Source organism: Maylandia zebra, linkage group LG7 (assembly GCF_041146795.1).
Source record: "Maylandia zebra isolate NMK-2024a linkage group LG7, Mzebra_GT3a, whole genome shotgun sequence".
Classification (NCBI taxonomy): Eukaryota; Metazoa; Chordata; class Actinopteri; order Cichliformes; family Cichlidae; genus Maylandia; species Maylandia zebra.
In genome coordinates, this window is record NC_135173.1 from 24,454,155 (window position 1) to 24,471,224 (window position 17,070).

At 39.3% G+C, this 17,070-nt stretch overlaps 1 protein-coding gene across 3 annotated transcripts in view; it reads right to left on the reverse strand.

Annotated features, from left to right (window-relative positions):
* Positions 1-6,347: 6,347 nt before the first annotated feature.
* LOC101470854 (copine-8) overlaps positions 6,348-17,070 on the reverse strand; it is a 94,681-nt gene continuing 83,958 nt past the window's right edge. For 2 of the 3 annotated variants that reach the window (XM_004564462.3, XM_014409089.3), the window contains 4 exons: positions 15,690-15,792; positions 14,507-14,564; positions 13,689-13,762; positions 6,348-12,220 (listed from right to left, as the gene is read on the reverse strand). In XM_004564462.3, coding sequence (XP_004564519.2) covers positions 12,008-12,220; positions 13,689-13,762; positions 14,507-14,564; positions 15,690-15,792 — 448 coding nt within the window. In that variant the 3' untranslated portion in view covers positions 6,348-12,007. Of the gene's footprint in view, positions 12,221-13,273; positions 13,369-13,688; positions 13,763-14,506; positions 14,565-15,689; positions 15,793-17,070 lie in introns of all 3 variants that reach the window. The other variant, XM_012922809.2, reaches the window with a different exon arrangement.

The following is a 17,070-nucleotide window of genomic DNA, read 5'->3' on the forward strand; positions in this document are numbered from 1 at the left end:
TTAGTTAAAGAAGATAAAAATCACCTTCTCAGGGGAGGCTAACTGCTCCATCATGCAGCCCTAGCGTAATATGAGACCAGCAAGTTCTGACTGTCACAACAGCTCTGCAGAGCAACTCAACATTTAGAACATGAGACATAAGAAACAGAGTTTACATGCAGCACTGTGGCTGTGTAACCATAACCACTCCACAGCAAAAATTCAGTCAATTAAGTGTAAAAAAAAAAACCCCAAACCAAACAAAAACAAAAACAAAATAGAGACATGCTTGAATTTATTTGAAGCAAAGGATTTCCCATTTTGCTAGAAGAAAGATTGGAGAGAAGAGACTTTGCTGGCGGAGTTTTAATTTAGGATCCATAGGTGTATCCTTTGGCATTTTTCCGTCCTCCAAGCACAAAAGGTATGGCACAGAGGTGCAATATACAAACCATATCCATGGTGAGCGTAGGACTCTTTTTATTCATGCTGTTTCAGTTATTTAAGATTTAAACTTTCAGTTTGTTGGTATGTGATTTTTTTAAAAATCTATCCAATTGTACAACACTGAGAAGTGAATTAAAAGTAAATATAATTTGTCATGTCACCATTATGCTGAGATTGTGGCAAACGGTGGTATTTTGGCTATTTAGAAAACAAAAAACCAACATATTTGTGCCAATTGTGTCAGAGGCTGACATTGCTTTAAATCATGGCTGGAAGGCAAAGGTGTCTCATTTCATTTAACGTGCGTTCCCTCGAATTCTCTCTCTCCTCGTGTAACTGTCTTGCCACTTTCTCTGCTCGTGTCTCCAGTGGGTAAGGAGTCAAGGGAAGGATGTGCAATTTGGGAAATGTGAAAGGCGGGACGGGGCTATTTTAAGTCGAAGATGGGAAAAATATAAATGCATGGGGTAGCTGCTGGGCAAAGAAGAACAGAAAAACAGCTCACACATGACACATAGTGTCGTTTTGTGATGGGCCACTTTCTTGTCTACCCATAGTAGGTTCGGTTTGGGCTTACTGTATGTAGGCATCTAATGAACTTTGCTTTTCTTAAAAACCTAATTTAACCAATTTTAGCCTTGATAAAATTGGTTAAATGTACCATTTACATAGCTTTTAGGCCCTCGATAAAGAATAATCTTCAGTGGGTGAAGATGAATTAGTGAATGATTAGAATAATGCTGGATTCCAGTCTTTGTAAAAGCTTAAAAAGACTACATTTCAAGGGATGTCTTTTTAAATGCAGTAAGTGGCATTAAAATAGTTATGAATGGAGGTGACCAGGAGACGGATACAACAATAAATGTCTGCAGCCATCTGTAAAACATGGTGGAGGCTCTGTTGTGGTTTGGGGCTGCATTTCAGCCAGTGTTGTTGGGAATCTTGTTATAAAAGCTGAAACGTCAGAATTTAGTCTACAGCAACACCAACTGGAAAGCATCTGACTGACAACAGCAGAGAATTGAACAAAAGCTAACAGCATTCACCCAAGCCTGGGGGACTATTCCTGAAGACTACTAGACAAATGACGAGAAAGCTTGCCTAAGACAGTTCAGGCTGTGCTGAAAAATAAAAGGTGATCACACCAAACACTGACTATTCAATTTACTGAGTTAAATCATCCCCATCATACCACAGAAACCGTAGTATCATGCCTGCAAGGTATGTCCAAATCAGCCTATTTTACACTTACAAATCTTTAATCTTGAAAATCAACTCGTATTCCTAACCTACATTCCTTCTCCTTATATTTAATAATACGTATTATTATTACATTTTGGTTATTTACAACAAAGTGAGGTAACTGACTACAAACCAACTGAAAGTTGACCATGAGGAACAAATTAAATTCTCAACTCTAAAACAAGTTTTCATATATTTAAGCTGAAATACTATATGGCTCCAGCTGCTCACTGTGTTGATTTCTTATTTTCTCTGGCACTACCTACAGAGTCTGCAAACATTAAGTGAACTGTGTTTGGGTCACACAATAAATATTGGTATGTTATATAACTCTTTGTGCTTTTTCTTTTTCTTGTTGTGTTTTTCTGCTGACCTTCCAGTTTCATTAATAACTGCTTTATAAGGTATAGATGAGGTGACACAAAACCCTGAACTAACAACTAAACCCCCGAATTAACCACAAATGAAAGAAGTCAAACCTCTATTAACCTCTAATACTTAGACTTTCTAAAAGAGACCATTAACAGTCATTAACAGTTCCTAAATAACTTCACCTATAAATACTTCATATAAGACTTTAGAAACAGTTATTCCATTGTCCATTAATGCACTTATATCCATGTTTATAAATGACATACCAAGGAGGACTAATGCTTTATAAACAATACCTTACTAATTCTTAATATTGTGTAGTATAAGGCATTAGCTTACTTTTTTTTAATCATTCACACAAAATTCTAATGCCTATAATGGTGATAAAAACTGAATCCTTTATGGATATCAAAGGTGATATGTGCAAACATGATATCAAGTCATATCGAATGTACTGTGATTCTAACATTCCTACCAGTAAATTATAGTTCCAGCCACTGCATTTCATTTCCTCTGGTTGTTATTTTTCTTCTATTTTACATTATTAAGTTAAGTTAAGAAATGGATGGTTAGATATTAGCCTACCATTATTTTGTGTGAGAGCATCTGAAAACACCAATTAAAGCTTCTGATTATAGCCTCAAGTGGGAGGCGACCATAATAATATAATATCTCATCATGAAGTTAAAAGTAATATGCAGATAAACACAGAGAACAGATAGCGGCGGCGACTCATTAAAATCTTGGAAAGAACAGAAACAAGGAGGAAAGAAAAGTGTACTAGCTGTAATTAGCACAATGACACTTGTTACAAAGCAGCCCCCGCTCTGAGCGCGTCAGATCACTTCCAAGCAGCATCAAGCGATTGTTTTGTTGCTGCTCTGAAAAGCAGCAGGAAAACAATTCCTATCCATCAAGGCTGGCGGTCTGCAACCACTGGACATTTTCAGTGGATCTGTCATGAGGCATTTGAGTGAGAGCATGTAAAAACTGGACTAGATAATAAAGCAGAAAGCCTCAGACTTATAAGAGAAACGCTGCACTGTATATTTTAGACAGGAACCTACTGCACTCTCACACAAAACACTGTCTCTGCATTTCTTGCTGGATGACCAATTCAGCAAACCACTGATTAAGTACTGTAGCACACAAAATAAAACAATATTCACTGCACTGCACATTGTGCACATTGTGGAACATTAATTTAGAGGTCCGAATTCCTTCATTATGAACAGAAAGTTCCATAATGTGTTGGTATTTCAGCTATTTAAAAAAAAAAAAAAAGCCATGTCATTTCTTTGGTCTTTTGACATTCCACATGGTACAAAATAACAAATTAGAGAGTCCATAAAATGGAATAGCGAAACAAAGGTCATTGTCACAAAAATAAGAGGGCATTGATGAATCGTTATGCTGTAAATTCCATATGGGCCACCAAGAGAAGGAAAATTCCTAAGTATCTGATGGCGGCAGCGTCTGACTGCTACCATGAGAAAACATCATTAATCCCTTTCAAAATCCTTCAGATCCAGAACAGGAAAATTCATGGGAGTCCAAATATAGTCACGTCTTATTGGTTTGCTCAGATTGTCTGGTATTACTTTAAAACTGAAATAAATTTCTCTTCTTTGTCCCTCCCCTAGAGATCATTATATACACTATATTGCCAAAAGTACTTCCTACTCTGCCTTCACACACATATGAAATTGAGAGGCATCACATTCTTAATCTATAGGGTTGAATATGATGTTGGCCCAACTTTGCTATAACAGTTGTAACTCTGGGAAGGCTTTCCACAAGGTTTAGGAGTGTATTAATGGGATTTCCCCCCCATAAATACACTGATTTTACTCATTTTTCCAGAAGCACATTTCTGAGTTCAGACATTGTTGGATGAGAAGGCCTGGCTCCAAGTCTCCACTCTAATTTGTATTGGGTTGCAGTTTGGACTCTGTGCAGGCCAGTCCAGTTCTTCCACACCAAACGTGCTTGATTTGTGCACTAGTGTGCCGTTGTGTTAGAACAGGAAGGAGCCATCCCCAAACTGTTCCCACAAAGTTGGGAGAATGAAGGTGTCCAAAATGTAGCATTAAAAGTCTTTCACTGGAACTAAGAGGCCAAGCTAAACCCCTGAAAGACACCCCACATCCCCATAGCTCTCACTCCACCAAACACTTTACACTCGACATGATGCAGTCAGACAAGTACCATTCTCCTGGAAACCTCCAAAACCAGTTTCATCCATTGGATTGTCAGATGAATGAGCGTGATTCGTCACTCCAGAGAAGATATCTCCACTGCTCCGGAGTCCAGTGGCAGCATGCTTTATACCACTGCATCCAGCATTTTGCACTGTGCTCATTATGCAGAAGCTCTCAGCACACTGTTCTTGAGTTAATCTGAAGACCTCAGGAAGTCTGTAGCAACTGACGAAAGTTGAAGGAAATTGGCAACTTCTGCACACGATGTGCCCGACTACCCTGACTACACTCTGTCACATGTCTGCTATTCAAATGTTTTACATACTAACATGCTAACTAGTTGCGATTATTTAAAACATCCTGCTGCAAGCTGCTAATTATAACTTATTACAACCGTAGTTTGGTATTATTCTTGTGTGAGGTGACATCAGCTGTTTCGGTAAATGCTTTAAAAGGACATTTCATGAACTTAACTTCAGGTTTATTAACATAATTATTTGACTATGTCAACCATTTTCTATGCTTAACCAAACATTTTTCATTCAAGTCCAGGGCTCATTTAAATTACAAGTTTTAGTAAGGATTAGGCTGATACCACACATAGGGTACAAAGTAATCAACTACTGTATTTGTTGCACATAGTTTGTTTCCTGGTGCTTAAGGCTTAATATTATCTTATATTACAAAATAATACCACCCTTATCTTTCCCACAGCTGGCTAGTCCGTTATAGTTTTTACTGTAACAAGGATGCAAGGGCTACACTCATTTCTTCTCAATATTCAGGCAAAACGTTGCATTTCTGAGCCACATTTTTTGGACTCCTTGGAAGCATTTCAGCCTGTTACTCTGCTGTAATGCATTCAATTTTAAGATGAACACTTTAAAGGTGTAATGGTGTGAATCTATTCCAGCGTGCTGGCTCTTTTGATTTTATTGGCAACACTGACAAGGACAGGTGTCCAATAACAGAGTGGGTTGAGTAGCTTCAGTTTTGTGTTTTACAGCAGTGTAAGTGGTGTAGGGCTTACTTTTTAGGTACATTATGTAGCATGTTTAGGAAATGTTTGTGAAACAGTTTGTGAAAACTTAGTCATGTAGGCATCCCAGGTTCAATCAACATTAATACGAATGCTAGCTTTTTGTTTTTCTGCAAAAATATTTTTTCTACACTTGATTTTGACAAAATGGCATTATTCAATACATTGGAAAAATGAACCAGTTGGAGAAAGATGCTAATGCTATGCAAATTAACCTTATGGATCTTTAATTTGATCAACGCTGGCTTCCTGAAAACTTTTGAGGAATTCTAAATTGGATTTTCAATCCAATTTTATTTTATTTCATGCATATAGCCCCACTTCACAACTGTTTGATTGAGTCAATTTATATTGCAAGGTAAAGAGCTTACATTAAAGAGAAAATCTCAGTTAGCAGCACTTTGTGAAAGTGGTAAAGAACTCCCTAACAAGAAGACACTTCTCCCTGAACCAGCCTGAGCCTATAGCAGCATAAGCAAGCAATGGTTCAGGGTCACCTGATCCTGTACTAATTATTGATGATTAAAAAATCAAAAAGGAAAGTTTTAACATGGGTTACTGGTTTCCCAAACTGGGAAGTGGTTCCACAGGAGAGGCTCCCATAGACCATGTAATGGGGTCTGATTATTCAAAGCTCTGTACATGAGAAGATGGGTTCTGAGCACACAAACAACAAATAAACAAAGAACAAGCTTAGATAGGGATATTTATTTAAAGACGTCAGTTGTTACAGAAACAGTCATTTTTATCAGTAAGTTGTTTGTGGCCTTTATGTTTCCTGTTAGAACAGTAAAACCTGTGCTGTCTTGTAACATCACTAAGCTCGAGAACTGGTTTAAAATAATTATATATCAATGGAGAAATCATATTTGATTGGCCTTGTGTGCCACTACAAGCATCATGCAAAATTGTGAATCACCCCTGATGAAATAAAATGGGGCAGATGAACAGTTTCAGTATTATCTCACGGTAAATAAACATGGCTGCATGATGCCACACAGCACTATCCCCAGCCCAATAATTCTGTCCTCTCAGCGAGACAGACCATTTTTTTGTTTTTCGTCTAGTTTTGTTTTTTTCTGTTTGGATCATACACCCTGTTATTCACATCACTTCAACCACTGACTCTGAGCGAACAATGCCGAGACGAGTCTGACAGAGAAGTGGCCGTGCATCAATGTACTGACAGATAAAACTAAAAGAAAGAGAAGAAAAGAAAAGTCATCAGAGAAGAAGAAGGAAACATCTGAAGGCATTGCACATTTCCAAGACTAATCAGTTGACATTTTTAAGGCAAAAATGTTTTCTTAAATATTCTGAAGTAACGCACAAAGATGTCACAGTACAATTTTTCCTTTAACCTCACAGGTGCATGTCTGATAGAAAAAAAAAAAAAAAAGTTGCACACATGCAGTTTTAATCCATGCTATAAAAAACATCAGGATAAAACAGGATATTCATCACAAGCATTCAGTTAAACCACTTTATCAAGATAATTTACAGCAAACAGAGTTCATGTTATTTGTGCAGATCACATGGGCGTTCATGTGGCCTGGCATGCTGACATGCTGCTGCTTTAGCAGAGTGACGTGGCTGCGACGATGAGCAGTGGGAGGCAGCGAGGTGTAAGCCTACTTCATTAAAGCTGGTTTGTTTACCAGCAGTGATTTTTTTTTCTGTCCTACACAATAAATGCTTTTGATTGTTACTCCTACACTGACACAGCCTCACAGAATCAGTGATTTCTGAAGTCTTCTTCTTGAGGGCAAACCTATGTATCCCAAAGAAACGATCTACATAATCTCACATGGGATAGTGTTAAAGTCATTTAGTTGTAGAATGTGATATTTTATTCTTGAGGACTTGTGGAATTAATGGAATTTCTTGAGTTTAAGACACTGTTGAATGCTCACCTACGTACGATGCATAAAACATTTTTGTCAGTAAAAACAAAACAAAAAAGAAAAATCAACTAACCACTCTGTAGTTTGACAACTTTAGAGTTTCTTCCCATATTGAAGCAAGAGTGAGAGCAGCACTGTAATCTGGAACTGCTGCTATTTAAGAATTCTATACATCCTGTCACACCCATTGACTAAGAGTTCATTTTAAATGGTACCTATTATACTTTTACAAAGGTGGAAATAATACGTAAATGTGCAAATAACCCGTATGAGCTCAGCTCTTATCCATAACATAACCAGCTATGCAGTTCTGGCTTTGAAAAGGTTCAGCCCGACTGTTGTTCAAAACTTGTTTTTGTGAGGTGCAGCCAGTTAGTAGAAAAATGTGTTAAAGGCATAGTTAAGTGTGCTAAAAACAAAAAAAAAAGGTTTCTTTCTGACGGAGGATAAACAAGGTTTTTAGCTGTGACTTCGAAGCTGCTTTCACACAAAGAAAAATCCTACTTTAATAGAGTCCAAGATTAAAATATGGACTTAATAAAACAGGTTCCCCTCTAACTGAAACTATACAAACTATATAAACTTCATATATTTATGGCCCTTTTATAAGATTGTGTAATGAAAGAGAAGTCAAGTTACATTTACTTTTCACGAAAATCAGAGGCTGATTGTTAGGGACAAACAAACAAAAAAAGCACTACACCTCCCATAGTTATCATTGTATATTGTCCTGTACGAGACCAGAAAGCTCAATGGGCGCACAGAGTACAAGGGTCAGAGCATAGCAAATGGTAATAACTATAAACAGATATCTACATATGAATATGCTGAATTAACAGGCAAGAGATGAGGCATTTGGTCATTTTTCTCCCATTTGTTTAATTAGTGAAAATGTCAACCATGCTTCCCATGCTAACACTTTTAGTAGGAACCTGAGCCATTTTTAAATGATCTCTAGCTCTGCCAGTTGGGCATTTCTGAGGATTTCTGCACTGATACTAAAAGAAAATAAATTGGTAAAATTATTCTCTATCATGTGCAGATTTTTAATAAGATCCAGATTTAGATTTTTTAAGAGTTGCCCATAAATTCTTGAAAAATAAAACAAAACACAAGCTGCATTTCAAAACAGAAACAAGAAGAAGGAGGAAGAGAAGGAAACCCTTAATCTTTATACAACCCTCACTGTTATGTAAGTGTCATGCATGTTTCATACACAAATACATGTACTGCATGTACAGTATATACGAGAGAGTGGGCGTGAGATGAAGCTCACATCTTGTCTTGATAAATAAATAAAAAGGCCATGCCTTGTGTTTCAGGAAGAGAGTCACAGAGTGCCGGCAGTTTGCTGCAAGTCAACTCTCCAGAAAACCTACGCACAATATATACAGATTATACTGTATATTTACATGTACTTATAAAAAGACTGTTCCTGCCTGATCTGGTCTTATCTGGTTCAGGCTGACGTTGCTCCAGTCTTGAAACTAGTGCTACATTTTGCAATTCAACATCCCGACTGTTGTACGGGGTCCCCGCCATCCCGTCACCTCTCCCCTCCACGTGGAGGGACCCTATTCAGTCAAACCGAATAAGCGTTTTTATCCTGGGATGAGATGCTACACTTAACAGTATTTCAGATTTGGCAGAAAAACGTTGCTACGGAGTGGATTTGATCATTAGCTTTTAAATGTCTTGCACACATTAAACACGCATCACTATCTAACAGTTTGCTTATAAAAAATACAGGCCTGTCGTTCATAATTTAAATATGAATAACCTACGTATAAACATTGATAAGGCCTGTTAGTCATGATTTAAATATGATTACAGGCCTCGGTATAAAATGTCATACTTAAATGAGCAGAAAGAAGCAGCATTACACATACATTATACTGACCAATACACAAAAAGGCAGAAATTTTGTACAGTGTAGAAACGTCTAAGAAACTGAATTTACAAGCAGTTCATAACATATTACATAACAGACATATTCATTAAGCATCACCAGCCAAGAAGTATATCGTTATTTTGAGGTGTGAGTTTAGAAAAAAGTGTTGTAAACCTTCTTTTATATTTATTCCTTGACTAAATACGGCCCTACCACACACATAAACTCTACACTACACGTCTCAAAAGTATAAAGAAAAAAATGCTTTTCTTTGGACATTTACATGGATTAAAAGGGACCTCTGGACAAGGTGGTTGATGCTTGTCTAATAGGACATGGTTTGTGCTTTGCTTTCTTATACCCATTAACGGGAAGGCCGAAACATATCTGAAAGTGACAGTGCAATAACCTGAAAACTAAGCTTGATTCATATAGGCTTTAGCAGTTCTGTAGCTTATTTCTTTAGAAAGGAGAGCAGCTGTGGTTAGCTTGGATTCACAGCAGTTGCAACAGATTGCAACAGTTACCTACTTGTTTGTCCCCCCGTGACCGTGACAACGACAAGTGGAAGAGAATTGCTGAACAGATGGACGGACGGACGGCTGGACGGATCTACTATTAGGTAGAACATTTTTTTAAAAGTCTGTCAGAATCAAACAAGTGCAGTTACTATTGAGAGATATGGTAAATGGCCTGTATTTGTATAGCGCTTTACTTGGTCCTAAGGACCCCAAAGCGCTTTACACTATACACAATCATCCACCCATTCACACACTGGTGATGGCAAGCTACAGTGTAGCCACAGCCACCCTGGGGCGCACTGACAGAGGCGAGGCTGCCGGACACTGGCGCCACCGGGCCCTCTGACCACCACCAGTAGGCAACGGGTGAAGTGTCTTGTCCAAGGACACAACGACCGAGACTGTCCGAGCCGGGGCTCGAACCGGCAACCTTCCGATTACAAGATGAATTACAAGACGAACACCCAACTCTTGAGCCACGATCGCCCCAATATATAGAACACTTGCTGTATCTAAACCAATGGTATAGTTGGATTTTTTAAGTACATCAGACATTATTATTAATATTATTATTATTGCTACAACAGCCAATTGCTTTTTGGGCATTTATTTACCAATAGAGACAAATTCTATATCCTTTTTTTTTTTTCTGATGAAGGTAACTGAAGACTGATGAGAGGTGGAATATATTTTAGTGTGACGTATCAAAGACACTATTTCACAGCACAGAGGGGTCCAAAATGTATAAACAGAGTAAGGGGGTCACTTTCTTGTAGTGGCAATGTCTTTCTATGCAGCTAAGGTGGCTACAGCTAATATGGAGTCCAGCAAGCCAAAGAAACAAATTAAATTCCTTCCAATTTTAAGCTAACTTTTATTAGATGCCATGCTGACTGTTCTTGCTAACAATAAGTATAACAAAGAAGAAAATTTATGTAACTTATTAGCAGCCATGTTGAAAAAGAGAGAGTGTTAATTGAAACCACTGCTGTGAATCTAAGCAAAGAGCAGCTGCTGTCACCTTTAAAGCCTTCAGGATGCGAGTATTTGATGATGAAACATGGGTTTTCTGTGGAGTCTGAATTTAAGGAGATATATGAAACTTTAGGACTTTTAGTTACAATACTGATGCACAAACATGGACCCAAACACTGTTGTTACAGTCATTACTTTGATCCATGCAGACAGTTGTTAAAAGAAAAGCAATCTGCACTTTTACCTGTTTTCAAATTCAATTTCATATCAAAAGTGTGTTGCTACCACAAAGGTGTGAGCCATCTAATCTGATAGCAACCAAAATGCTATACTTCCCAACGTACAGTTTGGCAAACATGATGTATACGTGGTGAGAAAGGTAAAACTGTGTGACGAACCACAGACTTGCCAAATATCACTTACAACACTTGCTGTTTTTTTTAACAATATTTTTTGGCAATACTGAACAATGTGAGAGGTAGAGAAATGTAAACCAAAAACCAAAACCAGAAATGCTTCTGAAGTACAGTGTTGTTTCATGAAAATAACAAGACTCTGAAATGTAACAACACAGTCAGGTTCGGTAGTGAAATGTGTGTTTTTGACTTCTGGGCTTGGAGAAATCCACGTTTCCATAACCCATTGTGCCAGTAATGTTTTCTGACAAAAAAGTAAGGCTGGTTCAAGTCCCTGTTGCATTTGATTTGACCAGACTCCCAAGGAGCACAGCTTCCTTTCGAGTCAAGGCAGGTGGATGGAGCAGACGATAGGAGCGTGGAACGATTTCCGGTGGGTTTGTTCATGATGGAACATGGCAGTGGTGGTGGGGCAGTGTGTGGTAGGGACAAAGCCCTGAGTGCAGGACAACAGTGCATGCTTTATTTTTCATAAACTGGCACATGCTCTATTTCTATTAAAAAAAAAAATCATATATATATATATAAGTGTGTGTGGCACTGGGGCCTAAACATTTTTGTACAAAGTCAGAATCTCCTGTTTCTGTAGCTGAAAAATAGGACTCTGAAAGGTATTCACATTTATTTGTATAAATTTCGTCCTGGAAAATAAAAGATCCACTCCACTCCTCAGTTTTGTAAACATTTATATATCAAGTGACATGACTTAGACAGAGGAAGTGGAAATGGGAACAGCTTGGATTCAGTCTGTCGAGTTTCTTTCCCGTTTACTCTTCCTGGTGCAGCTCCTTGATTTCAGGCCACCACCACTGCCCTTCAAAATCCACACCTTTTTGTCCAGTCTTCTAAACAGAAGAAGCACTAAGGGCTGTCTTCATCACCCTTCACGGCCAAATATTCCCAAAAGTGCAACATGCGAGATGCAGGCAAAGTTTGCCATGTGCTTAGGAGCTTCCAGTGAAGAGTGAAGCGTAAAGAGAGGACAGTAGACCCGGCTGGCCAATACTGGGGTGGAAGCCATTAAATTCGGCTTACCCTTCTTGTGAGAAGGGGGTTGATAGCTGGTGGTGGACAGGGAGTGTAAGGAGGTGGCAAGGGACCAGGTTTGATCCCCCGGGTTCTCATGTAGGACAGGAACTGGTCGGGAATTTCAGCCAGCACTTCTTTAGCCAGACGGGCCATGCTGAGGATGTGATTTCCTCGTCGGTCAATGTAGTCTCTGAAAGGAACAAACTGAGAGGGGAAGCAAGAGGAAAGGACACAAGGAAAGGAGAGAACAGGAAATGAAGAAATCAGATATAAGTAATGTAAAGAGAAATAAGAGGCGGAGAGTACAGAATAGGAAACATGGACATTGAGAATAAGAGAATAGTAAAGAAAATGACAAAGATGAAAAGATAAGACAAATGAAGACAAAGAGGAGAGGAGAGTATTGAGAGTGGAGAGATATTTTGCTGCTATTGTTAATAATAATCATCATTACCATTGCATTAATAATATGCATTATAATTTACAGTATTGATATTGCATACAGATGTTTAAACATCTTGGTACCCAATTAGCCTTTATTACAGGTGCAGTTATAACCACTTTAAACTGTTGGCTTGAATCTATAATCTTAAATGCTTTTGAATGGTTGTTATAATCTTAAGTGTGTATGTGCTGATTCTGTTGATTTTGAGTACACTTTGTACAGAGTCAGAGTGACAGGAAACTGCAGGCTTGCAGAGCGTTTGCAGAAATGAAACCGAAAGCAGAATCTAACTGCAGGTTATTCTGAGGAGCTGGTTAGACGAGGCTATGTGAATAACTAGGGTATTCAAATTGTCTGTTATACTTTTATATTCTTTTATTAAGCTTTCAGTAGAGGTTCTTGGTTAAAACATTTATTCAATTTATATTACATCTATAGTTTTAGTAAAAGGTTGACAGTGGCCTCTGTTTGACTGTGAGCGTTAGTAGGTGAGAGGTGACACAGAGTGCCACGTAAGGTCGTGAGATATCATGTTTGCTTGTAATTGTGGGCTTGCAGAAGTGCTCGCTCACTGCAAAATCATTGTCTGCGGTTTTGAAGAAGCGCTAATCAGAAAGGTTGACAGGAAACATCTGTTATGAAGATGAAGACAATGTTCTTTTAAACTGTGTTAAAAGTCATTTTGGTTTTGATGTGACCTATGTATGAAAAGTATCTGTGACGTATGAAGGGGCGTCATTAATTCAAACCCTGATGCTATAAAAATCTGTGTATGCTTTGATTAAGTTGAAGATCAATCCCTGTCTGCGTACAGAGTGGTCTTCCCACGCGTGTATTCATTAAAATCAATTGTTTGACCAAGCTCTTGTTGGACCATGGTGGTTTTTGGCTTCCTCAATATTTGAACCTTAACAAGAGGAAACAAAGAAAAGGTGAATATAGGAAATGAGATGTGGACAAAAAACAGAAAACGCTTATGCAAAATTATGAAAAAGAAAGCAAAAGAGAGGAAAACAAAGAGAAAAATATTGCACGTAGAGGAAGAAATAAGGGTCGAGACAGCGGAGAGAAGACAGAAAAACCAGCAGACTCAGAACAAGAGCACAGTAGAAGGTCAAGCACAATGACCCTTTCCCATTAATCATAAATCCCACATTTCTCTCAACACTTTCTGCTGAGTGAACAGCCTTCCAGCCAGTCAGCCGTGTCTTCGGGAGTATTCTGTACCTGAACAATGTCCCTCTCCGCGTATCGTCCTTGGGATGAGATCCTCTCTTCGTCCCCATCCAGCTCAATCATTTCTGAGGAGGGAAGCGCATCAGTAACACCCCGTCAGGAGGCTTGAACAGCCACGTCAACGTTGCGGTGAGCAAACATGACACACGGTTTTTGTGTTTCAACCTGCCAACGTCATTAGCATGCCACAGGCTTACACTTAGAGTGTTGATAGTCTCAAATGGGCAGGAGTACACAGAATTTGCACGGCTGAGCGTGAAGCCACGGGGCCGTGAGTTACACGTAGCTATGCGCATAAGAGGAACGTGCCCGAATACATGTAAGCACAGCCAGCAATGAGCACCACAGGGACATAAAGCGAATGCGCACTCTGACTTCATATGCGTGCTAATCCCGTTGACTCTGCAGGCTCATTGCTCCCCGTGAGTGAGCTTGTTTTTCTTTTCTTTTTTTAACAGAGGACTGCTCTGTGAACTGTAAACACCAATGTTTCAGGGAGGGAACACCGCAGAGTGATGTGGCCCTTGCGCATTTAAAATAAAGAAGAAGAAGAATGGAAAAAAAGGAGTGCTGCTGGACTGAAAAGCGAGAATTTATCAAATCCCCTTTACCTCGGCTTCTGTGAAGGAGGAGAGGGAGAATTAAGGGGAGGGTAAGCGGAGGAGTGAAGAAAAGAAAAGCTGCACGAGGAAGGGCTAAACCATGTGGGAGACAAGATAGGAAGCAGAACGAGGGGTGAGGGCAAAAGATTACTGCATGCTTTTAAACACACACGTATTTGCACACGGACACACATTCAGCCTGCTTACCATCGAATTCCGCTGGTCCAACCCCAACTATTATAATAGACATGGGCAGAGACGAGGCCTGTAAAGGGTGGAAAGTGACAGAATAACCACATCAAAGGCGGCGAAGAGGCAGCGTTCATTCTTTTCACCATTTGCTATCTTAAACCGTGCAGGCTGCCAGTGAAATAGGCCTGCAAATTACCAACTATACATTAACTGTTACAGTCCAAGGAAAGGAAGCTCTATAGAAAAAATTAAATACCATTGTTAAGGCAGACGGGGCCTTACGTCCTTACTCTGCAGCCGGTTTTATAAAGCCCCTCGCCTGGCGAGATCTACGGTTTCTAATTTCATGCATCTGCAACCTAAATCTCTCGAAGCTTGACAGCTAAATAATGACTCCCATTTACATCTTCCTCTGCCCTGAGCTGCAGCTGAACTCCAGGCCTGCATAGCAATATTGTTTATTAAATCTTAGTTGAGTGGGACAGCAAAGTACAGTTGGATTGATGAAGGATGAATGAAGCTTTTTCAGTGTTTCATAACTTCCCGGGTTATTAGACGGACGCCCAAATTGCTTGAGATATGAAGGGCATGGATCCTCCACGGGCTAGTAAATAATTACTCTCAAATCTCACTTTACAATAACATTACGTCACACGGGGGGCAAAGTGGAAAAAGAAGCAGGAGAGCGGATGCGCGTTGAGGCCGTGCGGAGCATTAAGCCCAAGCAGCCGAGGCTCCAAATATATGAGCTCGCCCAAAATCGTTACACACATTAACTCTGATCACTCTAATTAGAAAGCAGAGTTATTAGAGCTGAACATAGCAGCGTTGGGGGTGGGGGGGGTAAGGGACGTGGTGGTGACCAGACTGACCCTCTCTTCCATTACTTCCCTCATTAGTAAAGATGAGAGACAAAGAGAGGGAAGAGGCAAAGATAGCAGCTGCACTGCTTTTCGCCCTCTCGCTTTCATATTAGATGTTTGTTAGTTTATTAGGCCTCTATTGGGGTTTTAATCATACCTTCAGGGTTCCTTGCAAGTTCTACAGTAAATTAACTGAACGATTATAAGCACACATTTCACGGACTGCTACAGTAGATCACGTTTAGTAACCCACTGTGTGCTTACCAGTTTAAATAAGTTGAAAAACATTTTAAAATATACATAGACCAGAGGTTAAATGTGAAGTGCTACTGTACATTTACTATGGACTCCTTGGTCTGCGCCATGTCTGTGATCACGCCATCAGAGATGATGAGCAGGATGAAGTACTGTGAGCCGTCTGTCACTGCCGAGGCATACCTGGTGTGCAAAGAGATGATGTGTCAGAGGTCAGGCGATCAAAAAATGACAAAAAACTGCCCCAAAAATCAACTTCTGGGTGGAAAAATGAAGTGAAAGTCAAAGCGCCACAAACTGCAGTTCCTATAATTTCCACATGAGGTCGTCTCCAAAAGCTCCTCTGTTAAAGTCACCAAGTTGAAACCATGATGTTTGAATCGTGTCACCCTTTATAACAACTGCATGTAACTGCATTTACTTTTTAGTACCATATGAATACTAGTAGGCCTGAAAGTTAGGGGCATGGCCATTTTAACAGGTATGCCAACACAGAGTCTAGTTAATACTATCCCAGCCTCACCTCTGTTAATTGTAGCCACTAAACTGGAGACTCATAAATGGCTTGCTATGTCCTGCTTCAGTTTCGGAGAATAAACCTATACAGTTTATGGACAATGCTTCTTACATAACCAAGCTAACTAGCATAAGCTAATAACATAGCATTTCACCATGGTAAATGGCCTGTATTTGTATAGCGCTTTACTAGTCCCTAAGGACCCCAAAGCGCTTTACACATCCAGTCATCCACCCATTCACACACACATTCAAACACTGGTGATGGCAAGCTACATCGTAGCCACAGCCACCCTGGGGCGCACTGACAGAGGCGAGGCTGCCGGCATGGCATCCTAACTGTAACTGCAAGATGCAAAATGCACTTCCATCATTAACAAACTTGATTTCTTTATTTTTAATCCTGTTGGTATTTCATTAGCATTTTTTTCATCTGAAGCTGATTAAAGTTTTAATATGTACTGCACTTACCAGTTTATGTGTCAGAGGGAGCAAGTTTATGGAAGATCCAATTTTATGAGAGCACAATATTAACTTGCTGGAGCAGCCCTTTAAAATCCCCCTGTCTCAAGCCCCACACATTGCCCTCAGCAATCACCTTATTAGATAAAATCTCATATTAGGTTATTATCCCTCAGAGATCAATAAAATTATAATCTTATTTTATGGAAGACAACTGGACCAATTACAGCTGCGTGTAGTTGCCAGGCCCAAAAAAAATTACGTAAAAAGTGAAATAGGCATATTTGAAGGGCATGGCTACACTAATTAGTTTGAGGTTTGGGGTATTTAACACACAAAGCGCACAAAAACTGGTTTTCATTCAAGTATTTCACACCTATTCTCAATGAAAGCCAGACTTTTTTCCAACGTTTTTTGTAATCACAACATTTCTAAATATTACATTTCAATGAAAAGTATTTATTAAACTTTTATTAACACATT